Raw genomic sequence first — 18,220 nt, forward strand, 5'->3', positions numbered from 1 at the left:
GGTAAAAACTCTCACTGGCCAGAATGCCATATTCTGATTCTCCATACCTAACCCCATTCATTATTTAGTTCTTGAATATGAAACTAAAAAAGAAAGAGAAAAAAAAATGCATTATTCCTCAGCAAATTAGCTCTGAATTAACTTGTCTCAAATAAATAATATTTTTAATTAGAGGCTACACTGTACTAGGTTACTTTCAAACGTCAGTAATGCATGTCAAATTGTATTAAAAAACATCACTGAGCAAATATACAAGACAGATTTTTGTTTTATGCTGGTATTGTAAAAAATAAAAATAATCAAAAGAGGAGTATTGCTGAGTGCCTGCCCATTTACTCATGCATAAGGATGCATTAACAGAAAAGCATTAACACAAGCACTGACCCAAAGTTCATTCAGAGCAGAGGGGAATTTTTGCATTGGCTCAGCTGTCTTTAGGCAGACCTACAATGTTTAACAAAAATCAGAAGAACACGTTTTTGTGACTACTTTCTCACACCAAACTGTGCAGAGATATGAAGCTGACAAAATGAATATGTCTGAAGAATTTCTCACACTGACCTCTCTCTTTCTCTCAACGGAAATGAATAGAAATGACAGCTTTGTTTTCATCAGTGTAACAGCAAGCCAAAAGACAGTATACTTGCTCTAGTTATTCAGGGGACAACATCAAAATATATGTGTTTGGCACAGCAGCCTGGAAAACATTTATTTTGAGGACTTGATATATTTCTGGGTCCTTCAGTTTTGATACTAGTAGACAGAAGAAATATAAAGCTGCTAAACTCAAATAAGATTTCCGTTTTACTTAGAATTCATGACCCTTTATTTCAAGCATGAACACAACAGCTGATGCTGTCACATTTGAGAAGCTTTCATGATGGATTTGTCACAATAGGAATTACTGGCAGACAAAGATAATTGCCCTACGAAGACTTGTGAAAAAAAGAAAAGTAAAAAAAAATGTAAAAAAAAGAGGAACCAAATTAAAGGAAATGAAGAGGCTCAAAGATAGAGGTGAATATTTTTCAGACTTGTGGGAGAGAGAAAGAGAGGATAGGCAAAATTAAACAAATGAAAGTAAACAACCCTGGAACAGTAGAGCCCGTGGATGTTTGTATCATCACAAGGGCAGTCATATTATGTCAGACTAACTGTAAGCTTGACCAGCTTTAACAGTTACACTATAATTATAGTCTAATATCTGTAACTGGCTACAGCATGTAACATTAAATTAAGACTGGGACAGGCATTGCGTAATGTACTGATACCCTGACTGCTACTTCTCTTCTGCAGAAGTGAAAAGAATTTACAGATATCCTTTCAAAAACTCTGTGTATGGATAAAGATACATTCTATGAATGCATATACTAGTATACTTTCTCTGTAACCTGGGAGATGGAGGAGAAAAAGAGCATATTCTTCTTTTTCTCCTTGACATATGTTGATCCAAAAAAACCATGACTTTTCATAAAGCATACTCATTTAGATGATCCTCACCTAAATCTCACATATGCTTGTAAAAAAAAGTGCACATAAAATTCATTCCTAAAACAACATTTTCAGTTGTTTTCTTAGTTACATAATTTGTGCTTGAGACATGAGACACTCCAACACATGTGACATAAGACTACACAAACCATTTTTTCAATAATTGAGTCTTTGCAGAGCTGGGACACTGACTTTGTTGACACTTTTTTTTTTTCTTTTTTTTTTTCTTCTTCTTAAACAAAACACTGGGCAGAAGCCAGAACTCCAACTCTGCAGAAAGACAGTGACAAATGGGAATCCTATATGCAGAATGACAGTAGTATACATAATTTCTAACTCTTTACAATATATTGGTGAGTGATTACTCTTGTTTACCATAATCCACCCTTCCTAAGCAATGACCTTAATCTTAAATAAGAAAACTTAAACACTTCCCAGCCCTAAAGCAAGAAGATGATGAAAGTTTTTATTCTTCCTACAGGCAAACAGACAAGAAAAAAGAAAAAAAAAAAAAAAAAAAAAAAAAAAAAGAAGAAAAAAACAGATTTTGTATCCACTTCTAAATACCAGAAAAGTAATGACACCTTTATGACTGAGATAGCTGAAGACCAATCATGCAGTCACAAACATACTTTCTCTGGCAGCAAAACTAGTTGATGAGGACCTCACCTCACTATTCTTCACAGTGGTTTATCACCATTCATCTGGGCAAAAAAGACTGACCAAGTCCACAAACTTTAACTAAATAACAGAGTTCTAGGAGTTAAAAAGTAATAATAATAATAATAATCTGGAGGGCAGGAGAGGAGAAAATATCAGAAAATATTTGTGTAACTATTCTGCCAAATAACTAAAATGTAACGCTCCATTACCATGGAGGCAGGAGCCATGTTAAGAGGCTGATCAACTGGTTGGTTTCAATCTTGTTTTTCCCCAACCAGAAAATGAGATACGATTAATCTGAAACAGCTGTTCTCAAAATTTATTCATAAGGAATGTCACCAAAGTATGACTATTTCCTTATCAAGAAACTTAAAAGCTGATGCAAGAGTTTGGGCATATCTGCATTGTTACTTGAGGTACAGCTCAGCTATGTTCACTGAGGTGCACATTTTAGCACCAAACATTTGACAATATATGTGGCTAAATACATAAAACCAGCTATTTGTTTTTTTTTTTTTTTTCTTTTATTTATTTATTTTTATTTAATTTTATTTCTTTCTATTTCATAACTCTACAAAGCTTGAACCCAGTGAGAGCATCTTGGTGCAAGTCTAAAATACCTGATTTTTAAGGCATCCAGATAGGTTGGTACATATTTTCCTTTTCTTTACTTTTTTAAAACTACCTTCAGGCAACCTGTACAACTTCATTGTCAATGCAGACAAATGCCAATACTACAGGATTTCCCAATCTGCAGTGCCAGTGCCTCAGCTAAGGCTGCTCTATAGAAAAGATGAGAAATACTTGTACTGAAGAGGTAGGTTTTTTGTTTGTTCATTTGTTTGTTTTTCTGCGAGATCATCCAGCTATTTCCTATGACTGATAAGACCACATTCATTCAAGAATTATGTAATACCCATTTTAAACTTAGTAAATTAATTTCTTACAAATGTGTGTTGGAAATGGGAAGGAATAAAGGACTTGTCTTTAATGTGCACTGTTTGATACTTAGAGGACATTTTCTTTAAAAATCTAGTTAACTTAAACGAAATATTTTCAATCACTTATCAACATTGTGATTATTTATCTTAAATTCCTAGTTTTTAGTAGTGACCTTAAGCTCAGTGTTCTGCTTTTTCAGAGCTTCCACGGTGTAGGAAATTTCTTTCCACGACTCAAGCTTATTTTTCGCTTGTTCAAGAACCTGCTCAGCTTCTCGTTTAGCTTCTAGCCACTGTGTTGAATCCTTTGACATCTCATGAAGCTGCTGTCTCCGGCTTTGGAGGTATCCATGCACTTCATCCCACTGGCTCTGTATCTTTTCAACTGGTGAAACACAAAGGGAAAACAAAAGCTGAGTCAGTTAAAAGCCTTTTTTTGTGTGTGTTGAGTAAATATTTCTAGAATTGACCATATTAGAGAGTTCTTGTACTTTTTGGCTGTAACTGCAACTAAGTTCAGTTTAATAACAGATAAACTGTTCTGGGACACAGTATGATACTTTCGTGCACATCATGTGTTTTGATACATATGGAGACAGGAATTCCAGGTTCATGACTCAAAAAAGCATTAAGAAACAGGATCGCATTTGAGAAAAAGGAGCAGCAATCATCTTTCATTCTTACCAAACCAACTCAAGGTTTAATAACTTTGAAGAACAAGTCTTTTATGGACTTTGCTCTACAGTTACCTTAAAGGAGACTAGAGCAAGGTAGGGATTGGTCTCTTCTCTATCAGTCTAGAGATAGGTCTCTTTCTTATGACTAAGTGATAAGAAAGGAAATGCCCTCAAGTTGCACCAGGGGAAGTTTAGGTTGGATATTTGGAAAAAATTTCTTCACTGAAAGGCTTGTGAAATAGTGGAACAGGCTGCCTAGGGAAGCAGTTGAGTCACTAGCCCTAGAGGTCTTCAAAAAAAGTGTAGATGTAGAGTTTAGTGACATGGTTGGGCTTGGCAGTGCTAGGTTAAAGGTTGGATCAGATGATCTTAGAGATCTTTTCCAACCTAAATGATGCTATGATTCAGTAATTTTCTTTAAAGATTTGTTGCAAGATATAATTAATGGCAATATTTCTTAATTCATGAAGGCAAATGTTAGCAGAATGCAAAGGCTGTCTAAAATCTTTCTCATATATTCATGTTAATTATAAAATACGGACAAGGTTTGCCACTATTTGAAAGAAATCTGATCCTGGGGAACCCAACAATCACTGGAATCACTGATAGTGTTGGCTAACATCTGGAACCAGATTAGTCCACAGTAGTACAGCAAATCTGCTGTGTAAAGCATCAGGGGACCTAGTCTTCCAATCAGTCAAGACTTAGTCTTTCAAACATATTTGTCTAAAAGAAATAGCAAAAATGTACAAACAAAAAAATGCTCTACATGAAGAAATAGGTGCACTTTATTTTACTCTATTTCCTGAGTTTAGTCAGCACTAAACTAAACTGCCTCACTACACTAAAAATTCACAGGCCTTCTAGGGAAGGAAAACAGAAATTCCTAGAGTAATTGAAAGCAAATGAAGTTATTATTGAATTGTTGACCCAACACCACATCTCTCATTGCATGGTTGATTCCAGAGTGATGGAGGCTAAAGACTGAAGAGGTGAGAAAAGCCTCAGCAGGAAAGAGATGTCCACCTAACAGTGCTCTTCCTTCTTCTGTAGGAATAGATAAAGATAGACATAGCTGATGCTTAGAGTAAGAGAAGAAAGCTTTCAGCATCCCCTGCTCAAGCCTATGGATAAAAACTGTGAGTAAGCATGGCAGCACGTTTAAGTCAAAGGAAATTGAATACGAACCGAAGAAACAAAATGGGAAAACATGAAACACAAACAGACCAAACGAAGGATAAGCCTAAGGCCCAAATACATAAATTTAATCTGAAGCAAATCTAACTCTCATTTTAGAAAGCTGTATATGAATGTCACAAAACAACTCATTTCTATGCCATATCTGTATAGTAGATTTCTGCTTTAAGCTTTTGGGCATGCCTAAAACAACAAAGAGATTGTGGACTAGTGGAAGTGTGAGTAACAGAAGAATTCTGAACTGCTCTAATAAAATCATGGGGCCATACGAAAGCATGTGTCCTAAGGGTTGTGCTGAAGGTTTAATGTACAAAGAATGCTCAAATACCTTCCACAGTTTCACTAGCATATATGCAATAACAGCCACCTATTTCTTGCAGATAACTACCCAAGCTCCTCTCCCCATATACTCCGAGACATGCAGTATATTATCTTGTAGTTCCTGACAGCCTGGAGATTTTGGTCAATAGAGTTCACAAAAGTATAATAGCTTACTTCTGTCAGTTGTCCATGATGGAGCTACAAAAATCCCACCTATTTTTGCTTTATTATAAGCTTGTTTTGTTGTTGTTGTGTATGTGTGTCTTTTCTTTAAGAGTGAATGAAAACTCTGTTGCAGGACTCACTCAAAAGAATATTGGGTCTACAACAATATTAATTCATTATAACAGCTGCTCTAAATTTATTTTCTCATGACATTTGTGCCTAAGTAAGACATGTGAAGTCCTTCTCTAAGAAACTGTGCTATTCTCAGCAAGATTGTTATGTACCATGTATGATTATGAGTATCGTGTACCATGGTCCTATGATCAATTCTCCCACCCAAGAGGGGAATCAGGCTGTGTTACAGAAGATATATTCAGGATATATTCAGGAGCCCGATTATACAAGAGACTGAATATACAGGCTCTAAATCTATGAAACACATTTCCTTGTGAAATACTTAGATTATCTCCCTCAAAAATGTAAAAGAAAAGCATGTGATATGGAAACTCCACAAATTTAGTTAAAAAATGCATATATATTAAAAGAAAAATAACATACTTAATAGTATGGCTTTCTTAGAGATTTGAGGTTAAAAGTTCAGGAAGTTATTAGATAATCTGAACAAAATAAATATTACAACTTTGTTTTCTTGAACCAGTGAGTGACCAAACCCATTTAACAAAGTACTGCAAGCTAACCACGCCACAACTAATTTGGTCTTTCCAAGCTAGATTATACCAAACAGTGAAGTACTATGTAACACAAAATATGCAGAGATCTTCATATCAGAGAGACCTTTACAACTATGACAACATTCTTTAATGAATGACATAAGAATCCCTTCATTACAGCAAGTTCACATCTTCTAAACAATACTCTCATTTGTATGTGGACCCTTGATTTGAGTAACAGAAAACAGTTTTTGAGTAACAGAAAACAAACAAAACAAAACAAAACACCTCTAAAGCTGAAAATATGAGAATATGAGAATTCACTTCCAAAACATACTGAAAAAACACTAAATCAGTGTCTCTTCAGGATATATTTTGCTTTCTAGTGGGCTGTTTCACACAGAAGGAATTACCACTTACAGATTTATGCTGAACAAAAAAGTTCAGAAAATCCAGTCTGAGTATTTATTGTGTTAGAAGTGATCGCATCAACCAGCAAACCACTCACCTGCAGCCAGTGAGTTACTGACTGCAGATGAGAAGGATTTGAGAGATGCTATTACAAATGTAGTTGGACAGTAAAAGAGATTTTAAAAGAATCCTGAATGCCATGTGTCTCAGTGCAAGGGCACTGGAACATACAAAAGTCTTTCTCTGACTGACTGCTGACAGCAATACATTGATGATGATAAAATGAAAAAGAAAAAAATATTAAGAGTATTTTACATGATAGCAATGAGGAACCTCATAACTGAGTTTTGTCTGCCTACAACCTTGTTATTTCTGCTGTGAGAATCTAACAAAACCCTGAAGGGTCCAATGAATACATGGGATTCAGCGGAGGGAAAAGAATTTGTTAAAGAGTTCAATCACTCTTATCTAGAACCATGGAAACAGCTCTAGAAATAAGATACAGATTTTTAAAAACAATCATAAAAGAATCAATGGCATGTGAAGCAGCTGTTCCAGAAAAGGATTTGCCCAAATCTTGGAGAAATAAATAAAATTGATCACTACTTCCCGCCCTGAATTTAAGGCCTTCAATAAGTAATGATCTATATAAGAACACAAATTACATAAAGCAAAAACATGCTCACATACAAAAAAAGCTGTTGCAGAGACCACAAAAAATTCTGAAACCTAAATAGGAATATTCAATATGGCTAAAAAGTAAGCTTTTGTCGGAAAAGATAATGTAATTGTTCTGTTTGTACTCTGGATCACAATTGAATATTATTGAGCCCAGACTCAGATGTTTATCTTCTATGCCATTGCACCTACATACTGTGATGACTACACATTGAAAACATCTAGATAGACAGAATGAATGTGGCTCCATGTGCACTATTAAAATCACTGAAGTGAAGGGACTTAAAATAATTAGTAACAATGACAAAATCCTTTTTGTCTCACAGTTCAGTAGTTTCTGAAGCACCGCTGTTTACGTTGTTCATTACTCTTAAGTTCTGTGCCTCCAACATTTCAAAACCTCTCTTTAATAGTGTAGCACTCTTCTGTATCTATTTTTCTTCTTTTTATTATCTATTTAATTATTTAACTTTGGCAGCAGCACAGTATCTTTATTGTAAGAATCAGTATTTGAAACTATCTCAGAAGGATTCTTAATGATTCAGTACAGCATTTATTTACCAGTCAATCTGGAAAGTGGGAATCTGGAAAAAAAATAATAAAAGATAGCATTTTCTATACAGGATTAAGGAAATTTAAAAGTTGTTTTATCGATCAATGCAACCATTATTTGAATATATAAACATATATATTAATAAAAGTAATTGTACTGGGTCTGGCTGGAATGTTAACTTTTCCTGCAGCAGCTCATACTGTGCTCTGCACTTGTAGCTAGAACAGGAGTGGTATCACACCAGTGTTGTGTCTGCTGCTGAGCAATGCTGGCACCGCATCAGGACTCTCTCTAACCCTCCTAGGGGGTAGGCAAAAAAAAGTGAGAAAATAAACATCACCAGGGCAGCTGACCTAAACCAACCAAAGGGATATTCCATACTGTATGATGTCACACTCAGCAATAAAAGGTGGAAACATGAAGAAGAGGGGAGGGTTGGGCTCTCATGAAAACGTTGGTCTTCCTCCCGAACACCGGCTACATGCATTGAGGCCTTGCTTCAAGGACATGGTCAATCATCGCTCATTTGTGGGAAGCAGAGAATAATTTCTTTCCTCTGCACTTCCACATAACCTTTGTCTTTTTTTTTTTTTTTTTTTGCCTTTCCCCCTCTCTTTTCCCCCTCCCCACCCCCTCCCCCTTTTTTTTCCTTTAGTTAAATTGCTTAGTTAATAATAATCTTTCCTTAATATTTTTTTCCTTTAATTAAATTATCCTTATCTCAACCCATGAGTTGTTCTTTACTTTACTTCTTCCCGTCCTCATCTAAGGAGTGGGAGTGAGAGAGTAGTTGTGGTGTTTAGCTGCCTAGCACGGTAAAACCACCACAGTAATAAACATAGTATTTGACAATTAGCAAATCTAAAGTATCAGAAAGACAAAGTACATACAACAAGCAGAAATATTTAAACATTGCTTAAAATCACTACCAAGTTCAAAACTACCATTAGCATCTTACAGTTATAAATTAATTTTATAGCTATTCTTATAGCCACCACCAATGGTAAATTCAACAAAATATACAAAAGTAGTCATAGTATGCTTAGTTATATAAGTCAGAAAAACAATTTGCTAGTAAACTGTCCAAGACATATGTTACATGAATTAAATCTGGTGGGACCTTTTCCACTTGAAGTTATTTCCAAGCCATACTTTTCCTAATCACAGTGTTCCAGCTGAAGTCTTCATTTTATTCCCCATCCACCAGTTTTGCACTAGCTCACAGTAAAGTATCCCTTCATGGCTCCAGCTGCTCCCAGTCCAACACTGAAGTCCCTCAAACAAATCATTTAGAGACATTCTACCAGTATGTAATTTCAAGGTTACTATTCAATTCTTTTTTTTTTTTCATTGCTACTGTTCACTAGCTTTTCAATATCAATCATATCACTAAGATGGACAAAAGAAATTCTGCTGAATTGTACACAGGTTTAGTAAGTTATTAGAAGGAAGAACAAAGCAAAAAAAACCTGCATTTAAAGCAATCAAATGTGAGATTACTACTTTACAATCTGGTTATCATTGCTTTAGTATATTGAAAAAAAGAACAGTCATGATCAAGGTGGTGGCTGGCTTAAAATTGTTTTGTTTATTTACAGAATTTTGTTATTCTTTCTTTTAATACACTAGGTATAGTAGAGAAACAACAAAAATAACGCTTGTAACCTCTCTTAAGAGTTCCTATTATTGATGAAATATAACTCTCCTCCCTGAGAAACTTTACTCTCCTTGGTTTTTAATACAATAGCGGTGGAAACAACAGAAAAGGAGTCTGAGAAGGAGCTGTCAGCTACAGGAGAAATAACATTCACTTTACTGTAGGTTATATTTAGCGTATGCAAAGACGAAAAAAGCAATCATTCCACTCCAGTTAGGTAAGTACATTAAATCCAGTATAACAAAAAAAAAAAAAAGTGAGCAATTAAACGAACAGCAAAAGAATCTGCAAAGTAGAAAATTTCTGTTTTCCTTGTCCAACAAATTAGCCTAAACTGCTCTCATTTTGCTCTGTAGGAGAGTGCTTTCCAAAAGCATTGTTGTCGATATATTGACCTTTTTCTCCAAAAGCAGTATGTTCACTGTAGGTTCACACACTTGAAGACTAGAGGGACTAATATAGTTAAGTAATCTGACCTCCTGCAGAATATAAGTATATAACAAGTAGAATTATGGACAGTTATAATTCATGTTACCAAAATAAGTTACTGATACATTGGTGTTCCTTAGCTGAAAAAATGATAATCAATTCATATGCATCTGTGTTTATATTTACTTATACCTTGCAACAATGATAATGATGAAAATACACACTCAGCTTGAAATCTAGCCAATTCTGGAAAATGAATTATGAATAATTTCATATTTTTGTCATAATCTCCTGAGGTTTAAATCCCCTCCTTTGCCGCAATATGAAACACCTCATGCACTGAAAGAAAAATGAGTATCTGAGGTTTTCATTATTAGGGTAGTGAATAGCCTTTAAACATGACAGCCCTACAGAATGGGCTGCCACTGCTAAACAGAATGAAAATATGAAGAAGAAAAAAAAGTTTACTTTCTTTGTCAACTGTAAGAACTTCAGTTGTCAATGTAAGTATAGCAGTTTAAAAAATTGGTGCATGAAGTTGTTGTACTGCATTGACAAAATGCTGCTACAGAGCTGGAGACAGCCCTGAGCTAAATGTGGTCTGCATGACTGCAAGTACAACACATCACATGACGGTGCATGTACCACACAGCACTATAAGTAGAAGACAGCAAGGCATGGTATGAGAAGCTAAAACGAGTACTTTGAGACTGTAATATTAGCAAATGCTGAAAACATAAACAAATAATAATAAGTGTAGGTGTTTAAGGAAGACAGGCTAAAACCAGCCCAAGACCATCAATGATACTGGTTGCCCGGGAAGTATACTACCTCAGCTTCAAAGTTGCCTGTATAAGTAATTTTAAAATCCTATGCTATCCCTAAAAATTACTCCTATTTCTTCCTGGAGTTTAAGTCCTTTCCAAATTTGCTTTCAAAGACAAGTATGTATTTTAAGTTAAGGAAAGCAAAGAACAACTCATGGGTTGAGATAAGGATAATTTAATTAAAGAAAAAAAAAAATGAAAGATTATTATTAACTAAGCAATTTAACTAAAGGGAAATAAAAAGGGAAAGCGGAAAGGGGAGTGGGAAAGGGAAAATAAAAAAAGGGAGGAAAACAAACAAACAAAACAAATGAAGGCTATGTGGAAGTGCAGAGGAAAGAAATTACTCTCTACTTCCCACAAATGAGCAATGATTGACCACATCCTTGAAGCAGGGCCTCAACACATGTAGTCGATGTTCGGGAGGAGGACCCACGTTTTCACAACGAGAGCCCACAACTTCAGTCTTCTTCCAGTTTCCACCTTTTATTGTCGAGTGTGACATCATATAGCGTGGAATATCCCTTTGGTTGGTTTAGGTCAGCTGCCCTGGTGATGTTTCTCTTCTCACTTTTTGCCCACCCCCTAGGAGGGTTAGAGAGAGGCCCGATGCTGTGCCAGCACTGCTCAGCAGTAGACACAACACTGGTGTGATAACACGGCTGCTCCAGCTACGAGTGCAGAGTACAGCACTGTATGGGCTGCTGCAGGAAAAGTTAACATCCCAGCCAGACCCAGTACAATTTGTTAGGCAGGACCTACAACTCATGAACCCATGTTGGCTGGGACCAATGACTGCATTGTCCCCCAGGTGTGCCTCAATAAGTTCAAGAATCATCTTCTCCATAATTTTACCAGGCACTGACATGAGACTGACAGGCCTGTAATTGCTAGGGTCTTCTTTCTTACCCTTCTTGAAAATTGGCACAACATTTGCCAATTTCCAGTCTGCTGGGACCTCTCCAGATTCCCAAGATCATTGAAAAATAATTGAGAGAGGTCCCACGATGACACCAGCCAGCTCTTTCAGCACCCAGGGATGAATCCCATCCGGACCCATGGACGTGCATGGATCCAGGTGGAGCAGCAAATCCTGCACACATTCAGGGTCAGTTGGGAGTTTGTCATGCCCACTTTCATGGTCCTCCCGTTCAGGGCACCTGGGGTCCCGAAGCCCATCATCAGCATTGAAGACAGAGGTGAAGAAGGCATTAAACGTCTCTGCTTTGCCTATGTCATTGTCTGTGAGGAGACCTTCCCCGTCAAGTAGCGGACCTATGTTTTCTTTGGTTCTCCTTTTTCTGTTAACATATCTAAAAAAAAAACTTTTTTATTGTCTCTCACAGACATGGCCAGCTTCAACTCTAGTTGGGCTTTGGCCCCACGATTTTTCTCCCTATAAACACAAACAGCATCCCTGTATTCCTTGCTCATTGCCTGACCCTCCTTCCAGCAGCCGTACACTTTCTTTTTCCGTCTAAGCTCCGGTATAAGATCCCTGGTCAGCCAGGCCAGCCTTCTGCCCCGCCTGCCTGCCTTCCAATATTTTGGAATCACCTGATCTTGTGCTTTTAGGACGCAGTGCTTAAAGACTGACCAGCACTGATGGACACCAATGCCTTCAAAAGCAGTTTCCCAGGGGACCTTGCTGACTAGTTCCCTGAGCAGCCTGAAGTCTGCTTTCCCCATATCCAGGGCTGAAGTTTTGGTGGCAGTTTTCCTTCTGTCACCATAAATTCTAAATTCAACCTCTTCATGGTCACTATGACCAAGACAGCCACCAATTGACATGTCTCCCACAAGATCTTCTCTGTTTTCCAACAGAGAAACTCCAGACAAGAAGTTCCAGACAGTGAAATTTGCATTTCACCTTACTTCATATGCTTTGAACTAATCTATATGCATATATTTCATTTAAAATTTAATCTAGTTATATGTTTGTGTCTGTATAAAACACTAGTTTTCCAATATGAAAAATTATGTCTTAGAATTCCAGAATCATAGAATCATCTAAGTTGGAAAAAACCTCATCAAGTCCTTAACCTGACATAGTGAGTTCAATCATTAAACAACATCCCTTTGTACCACATCCACATATCTCTTAAATGTGGGGATTCCACCACTTCCCTGGGTAGTCTGTTCCAATGCCTAACCATCCTTTCTGTGAATAAAGTCTTCCTAATGTCCAACTAAAATTCCACTGGTGCAACTTAAGACCCTTTCCTCATGTCCTATCACTTGTCACCTAAGAAATGAAACTGACATCCTCCTCTCTGCGACCTTCTTTCAGGTAGTTGTAGACAACAGTGAGGTTTCCCTTCAACTTCCTTTTCTCCACACTAAACAACGCCAATTCCCTCAGTCACTCCTCACAACACTTGTTTTCTAGTCCCTTATTGAGCTTTGTTGCTCTTCTACCAACTCAGTATCTTTCTTATGGTGAAGGGCCATATGTTGCCTCCATTTTATAAACAATCGTGAATCTTAAAGAGACTGTCTAATGAGAACATTTGGATAGTAGATGCAGAGTTGAACTAGGATAAGTTTGCAACTTTTTTTTTTTTTTTTTAATGCTAAAGTACTGGAGTCACAGGAACAGTTATAACATCTACTAAGTTGCTGCCTGTAGGCTATCATTATGGAGTGGAACTGGATAGGAAGCACTCCGCAGTAGAGAACAGTTGGAGACAGCCTACTCAAATAGCAATTTAGCCTTCATCTGTCCTTAACTCTTCTTGTAAAGAGGCATTTCTTTTACCTTTTTTTCCAAGGCTTATAAAAATCTTCTTGATTTTTATGAGCTGACCTTAGAAAGCTATCGCAACACTTCACTATAACCAAATATGAAAAGAAATATTAATAATGTGTCATCTGAGACATTTTATGCATCCCTTAGTTGGTCAGTAATGTGATTTCACCAATAAACCCAGAATTAATGGTGGGGTGGCAACTTTAAACATCTACCTTAATGTGAAGTCTCTCATTTAAGCCATCAAGATGTCAGACATTGCTTTTATGCACCATGAATCTATAAAAGTATTTATAGAAAGATTAATTCTTAAAATGTATGTATCAAAATGTGTAAAGCTAGATTTAAAAACAATAAATAAATAAAAGCATGGCTTACAAAAAAAGTCAGGCATGACGGAAAGTATGCACACAACTTGCATAATGAGCAAGTCAATGAATAATATGTGGGAAGGAGAAAATAACTGATCTAATCATCTCTACTACTTTGCAATATTCTAGTTTCTAAACACTGGTCTTACAAGGGAAAACAGGAAGCAGAAGCACTCAGAACATTCAATCATCTTTCTGGGGTGATGAAGAACAATGAAAACGTATCTGAAAGACCTGTCAGGTCGTGAAAGCCCTGGGACGAAGAATGTTAACTTCCTCTGCTTCTCAGAGACTAAGAAAGATAAGCAATAATGAAGGTTTCAACAGACTTAAATGTGTTTTTAAACACATATACATACACATACACACTCATAATCTCATTTTCATGTTTCATACTTTTGGGGCACAATTATTTCCAGTTATGTCTATGTCTATGATTTAATTTTGCTTCATTTAGCTAGGGTAAGCCTGTCTTTCATCTTAAAATCACTTCTGGTAACAAAGCTGTTTCCATATGGTCAAACTAATGAAGGTCATTCTGTTCCTTTGGAAGTGTCAAATCAAACAGAATGAACTGAAAACTGTCAAGTGGTTTCTACTAAGCACCAAGTGAATAATTTTTCAGCACTGTGAAGCATGCTTTATACCTTTTTATACAGAGTGGGAGTTAGAGACCAGATTAAGCTGGTAGCACATCTAAAGAAATCAGTTTCTTATAACAAGCAATAAGCAACTTCTATGACTGAGAAATTAGAAAGGTATGCAAGAGCTTACTATTTGGAAAATGTGTCCTTCGGAATGCATTCACTGGACTTTCAAATTCTGATAAAAATATGTATTAAAACATTTATTACCTTTTACATGCAAGTTTTATGTTTTTTTTTTTTTTTTTTTTTTTTTTTTTTTTTTTTTTCACTAAACGAAAAAGGGAACAGATTACGGTATTCATGAAAGTGGAAAACCATTTGCTTCCCAATTTTAAAATGTTCAATGACCTGTAGAATTCTGATGTGAGAAGTAAGCAATGTAAAGAGAAGTAAGATTCTTCATGATATAGTATGAAATAGTAACAAAACTAAGTGTGACTTTGCTAGAAACCTATAGAAACTAACAAAAGAGTATGTATGTGCATATATATTTAAGTATTTACTAGAGAGATGGATAGAGAGATTATAGAATTAACTGATTCATCTTGTTGCCAACAGAGCTTCAAGTAAAGCAGGACATTTATGAAGAAATGGAGTGCCCCAGTCAGTCCCCCAGTCAGCTCAGTCCCACTGCTTGTGCAGGATGCAGAGTCTGCAGGGACTCATGCAACCTCAGCAGCAGGATGCATATGGACAAGTCACCAGGAGATAATTATCACACAGAATCACAGAATTTCTAGGTTGGAAGAGACCTCAAGATGATCAAGTCCAACCTCTGACCTAACGCTAACAGTCCCCACTAAACCATATCCCTAAGCTCTACATCTAAACGTCTCTTGGTTTTATTCCTACAGAGACTCACATACCCAGATGTTTTCAGTAACATTGTATCAATGGAACCAAAAGGGTTCCCAAATGATTTCATCATCTTTCAAAATATATTTTATTCAGTTTCCTTTGTTGTATGTAGAAAATGGCAACTGTATTACTGAACTCCAACCTAATAATGTCTGATATTTTTGCTACTTTCTTAAATATTCCTCATATAATTATGAAGACTTAATCAGATTTAAAAATGATATTTAGAATGATGGAGGGTACACCAAACAGAAGCTACAGGATTATGACTAATCTACTTAAATACTCACTCATCTAGTTAATCAATCTAGTCACTTCAGTTTTCAACTTATAGGAAAAATTCATTAATATCTGTATTAAGACTGTAAATATTAATTACAAGTAATTAAGTATTTTAGTATTTATCTTTATTGAAATGTCTTTATTTTTTTTTTCTAGGAGTTTGGTTACTTAAGATATTGGTAAGAAAATAATTTATAATTATGTATTTAATACCTATTCATGGATGACAGCATATGTAATAATCACCCTACCTATAAAATATTTAAGAAAACCTTTTCCAGGAGAAATATGACTTGTCTGTGACTGCATTTAGAAATGGGACATTAACTTAATGAAATCATATTCTTTCTATGAATATAAACAAAAATGCTATTAGCATTATTAAAGTACATTGGCTTTCATATACTAAGGCTTTCATACACTTATTCATGCAAAAACACAATGGCATGTATGGTAGTTTAAGTCTAGAAATGTGTGAAATTCATTAATTACCTAACGAAGCATACAGGCAACGAATTTAAGAATTCTTACTACTACATAACTTTGTGATGCCATCATACATTCATATTTAGTTTTATCTATTTAATTATTTTTTCTTACTTGCAGCAGTCTACTAACACCTGCTGAGTTTGAGTTTAGACTGAGACTTGCTTTTCAAATATATCTGCATTTGCTTTTATTGATTTAATAGATCCAGCTTGAACTGTATGGGAATACTGTGGGAGATCTTAAGTACCAAAGTATCTAAGAAAATTAAAATGTACTCAGGAATTCTAAGAATGTGTGAATATCAGGTTCAGAGTTATTGAAGTGAAGTTATGCACACTATTTATATTTCTGTTTTCCTCTTCAACAGAAGAAATAATTTCCTTAGAAAACCTCCACTCCCCATAAAAGCTATAAACCAAAAATTCTAAATTTGAAGACTGCAATTAGTTTTGATTCATTTTACAACGGATAAGCAGCATATATCCTCCTTCTATTATTCAACATTAAATATTGGTCAAGCTGTCAGAATAACATCATTCAAAAGCTAAGGTTCTACTTATTATAACTCTCAAGCTCCAATTCTTTGCCACTGAAAAATTTGCTAATGAAGCTGCATCAGCAAGGATAAACTGACACACTCTGTGCAATGGTCAGTAAGAAAGACAGTGGCTCCCAGTCATTGCATTTGTTAGTCTTACCTCTTAGACCATCTGCTGGGCTACAATTAATTCCAAGACTGGAATTACAGGAATTACTGTAAATCTTTTACTGTGTCTCTTGTAACTACACCGAGGCTGCAAAGTGATTCACCCTAGCCTGTACCTCTCAGCAGAAGTCAAGTGGGAGATGATGCCTGAGCTCCATTTGCTTGCCTGCTCAACATTTACAGAAAAGGGAGTGCTGGCAACAATACTGAGCTTAGCTCAAGGAATGAACCAAAAAATGCCATGCATGCTCCAAAGAAAAACAAACAAATCATCAGTGGACCAAATCAAAACTATATCTTTGCTTTTGCTTTTGAAAGCACACTAAGCTTCCAAATTAATAGGAAGTGATTTCAAAGTAAAGTAGTAAACATATTTTGAAATGCTTCTATTTTAAGCATAGACTTGGGACATTTTTATAAAGGGATCTTAACTGCATTAACTTAATACATTTCTTATTTCATAATTGAAATAGAAAACTATATGTCTTAATTTCAAATTAGAAATTTAATAATGTAGTAAGTTATCAAATATAAGCTTCCCCTATGGTATCTTTTCAGTGACAGCTTACTAGAAATTCTAGCACATACAAAATAAAGACTAAAAAGAAAGTAATATTTACACTTCAGACTACATATTATACTGGCAACTAGGGTAAAATAGTTATTTCTCTCACAATCATCTTCCTGAGAGGAGAAAAGCATCACATAACACATTCATTCTAAGGGCTGTACAAAAACTAAATTTTGTTTTAGAGTTATGATTACAGTCTTTTAAAGAAATCACATTAATATTGAACTCATTATTTTCACAGGTGAGTTAATTCCTCAGGGATTTAATTTCTTGGTTCGACCTCAGACTGACATATCTCTCACCCTTGCACCTATTTTCTATATACTCCATAAGATGCTTTCAGTCTGATGCTAGTTAAAGCATACTTAGCTTCCCAACACATAAAGTCCCTAATGGCACAAAGCATAAGACTCCAAGACTTAAAATAGCCTAGAAAATGACCCAAAGATTTTTTTTTTTTTTTTTTTTTTTATCAGACTGTTGTGCTTCTTTGTTCATATTCCCTTTGGTACAGGATCCTAAACTTCGCGAGACTCATGAGACACTAAATGGCTTAAGCTTAATCAGCTACAGACAAATGAACACACTTCAAAGTCTGACATGGCTGAAACACAGCAAATTTTGAATCTGAAACACTGAATCTTTTTTTTTTTTTTTTTTTTTTTTTTCTACAGAGCTCAACATTCTGCACGAAATAAAACAGGGAAAAAAATCCCATTAACAGATTAAACCACTGCTGTTGCCATCCTAATACAATGCTTCAGTGAAAAAAGCCAAGTGTCAAAAACACCAAAATTACAAGAAACATACTGAAAATGTAATTAATATCCTGTAAAACTATACCTTTTCATCTAGAATACTGCCCT

General features: G+C 35.7%; 1 protein-coding gene across 13 annotated transcripts in view; it reads right to left on the minus strand.

Moving 5' to 3' along the window:
* Positions 1-18,220, minus strand: part of DMD (dystrophin) — a 1,246,037-nt gene that overhangs the window by 285,002 nt on the left and 942,815 nt on the right. For all 13 annotated transcript variants that reach the window (XM_084515490.1, XM_084515483.1, XM_084515486.1 and 10 more), the window contains one exon: positions 3,269-3,480. In XM_084515490.1, the coding sequence (XP_084371616.1) occupies positions 3,269-3,480 (212 nt within the window). The remainder of the gene's footprint in view (positions 1-3,268; positions 3,481-18,220) is intronic.

The sequence above is a fragment of the Aythya ferina genome (genome assembly GCF_964211825.1).
Source record: "Aythya ferina genome assembly, chromosome: 1".
NCBI classification, from domain to species: Eukaryota; Metazoa; Chordata; class Aves; order Anseriformes; family Anatidae; genus Aythya; species Aythya ferina.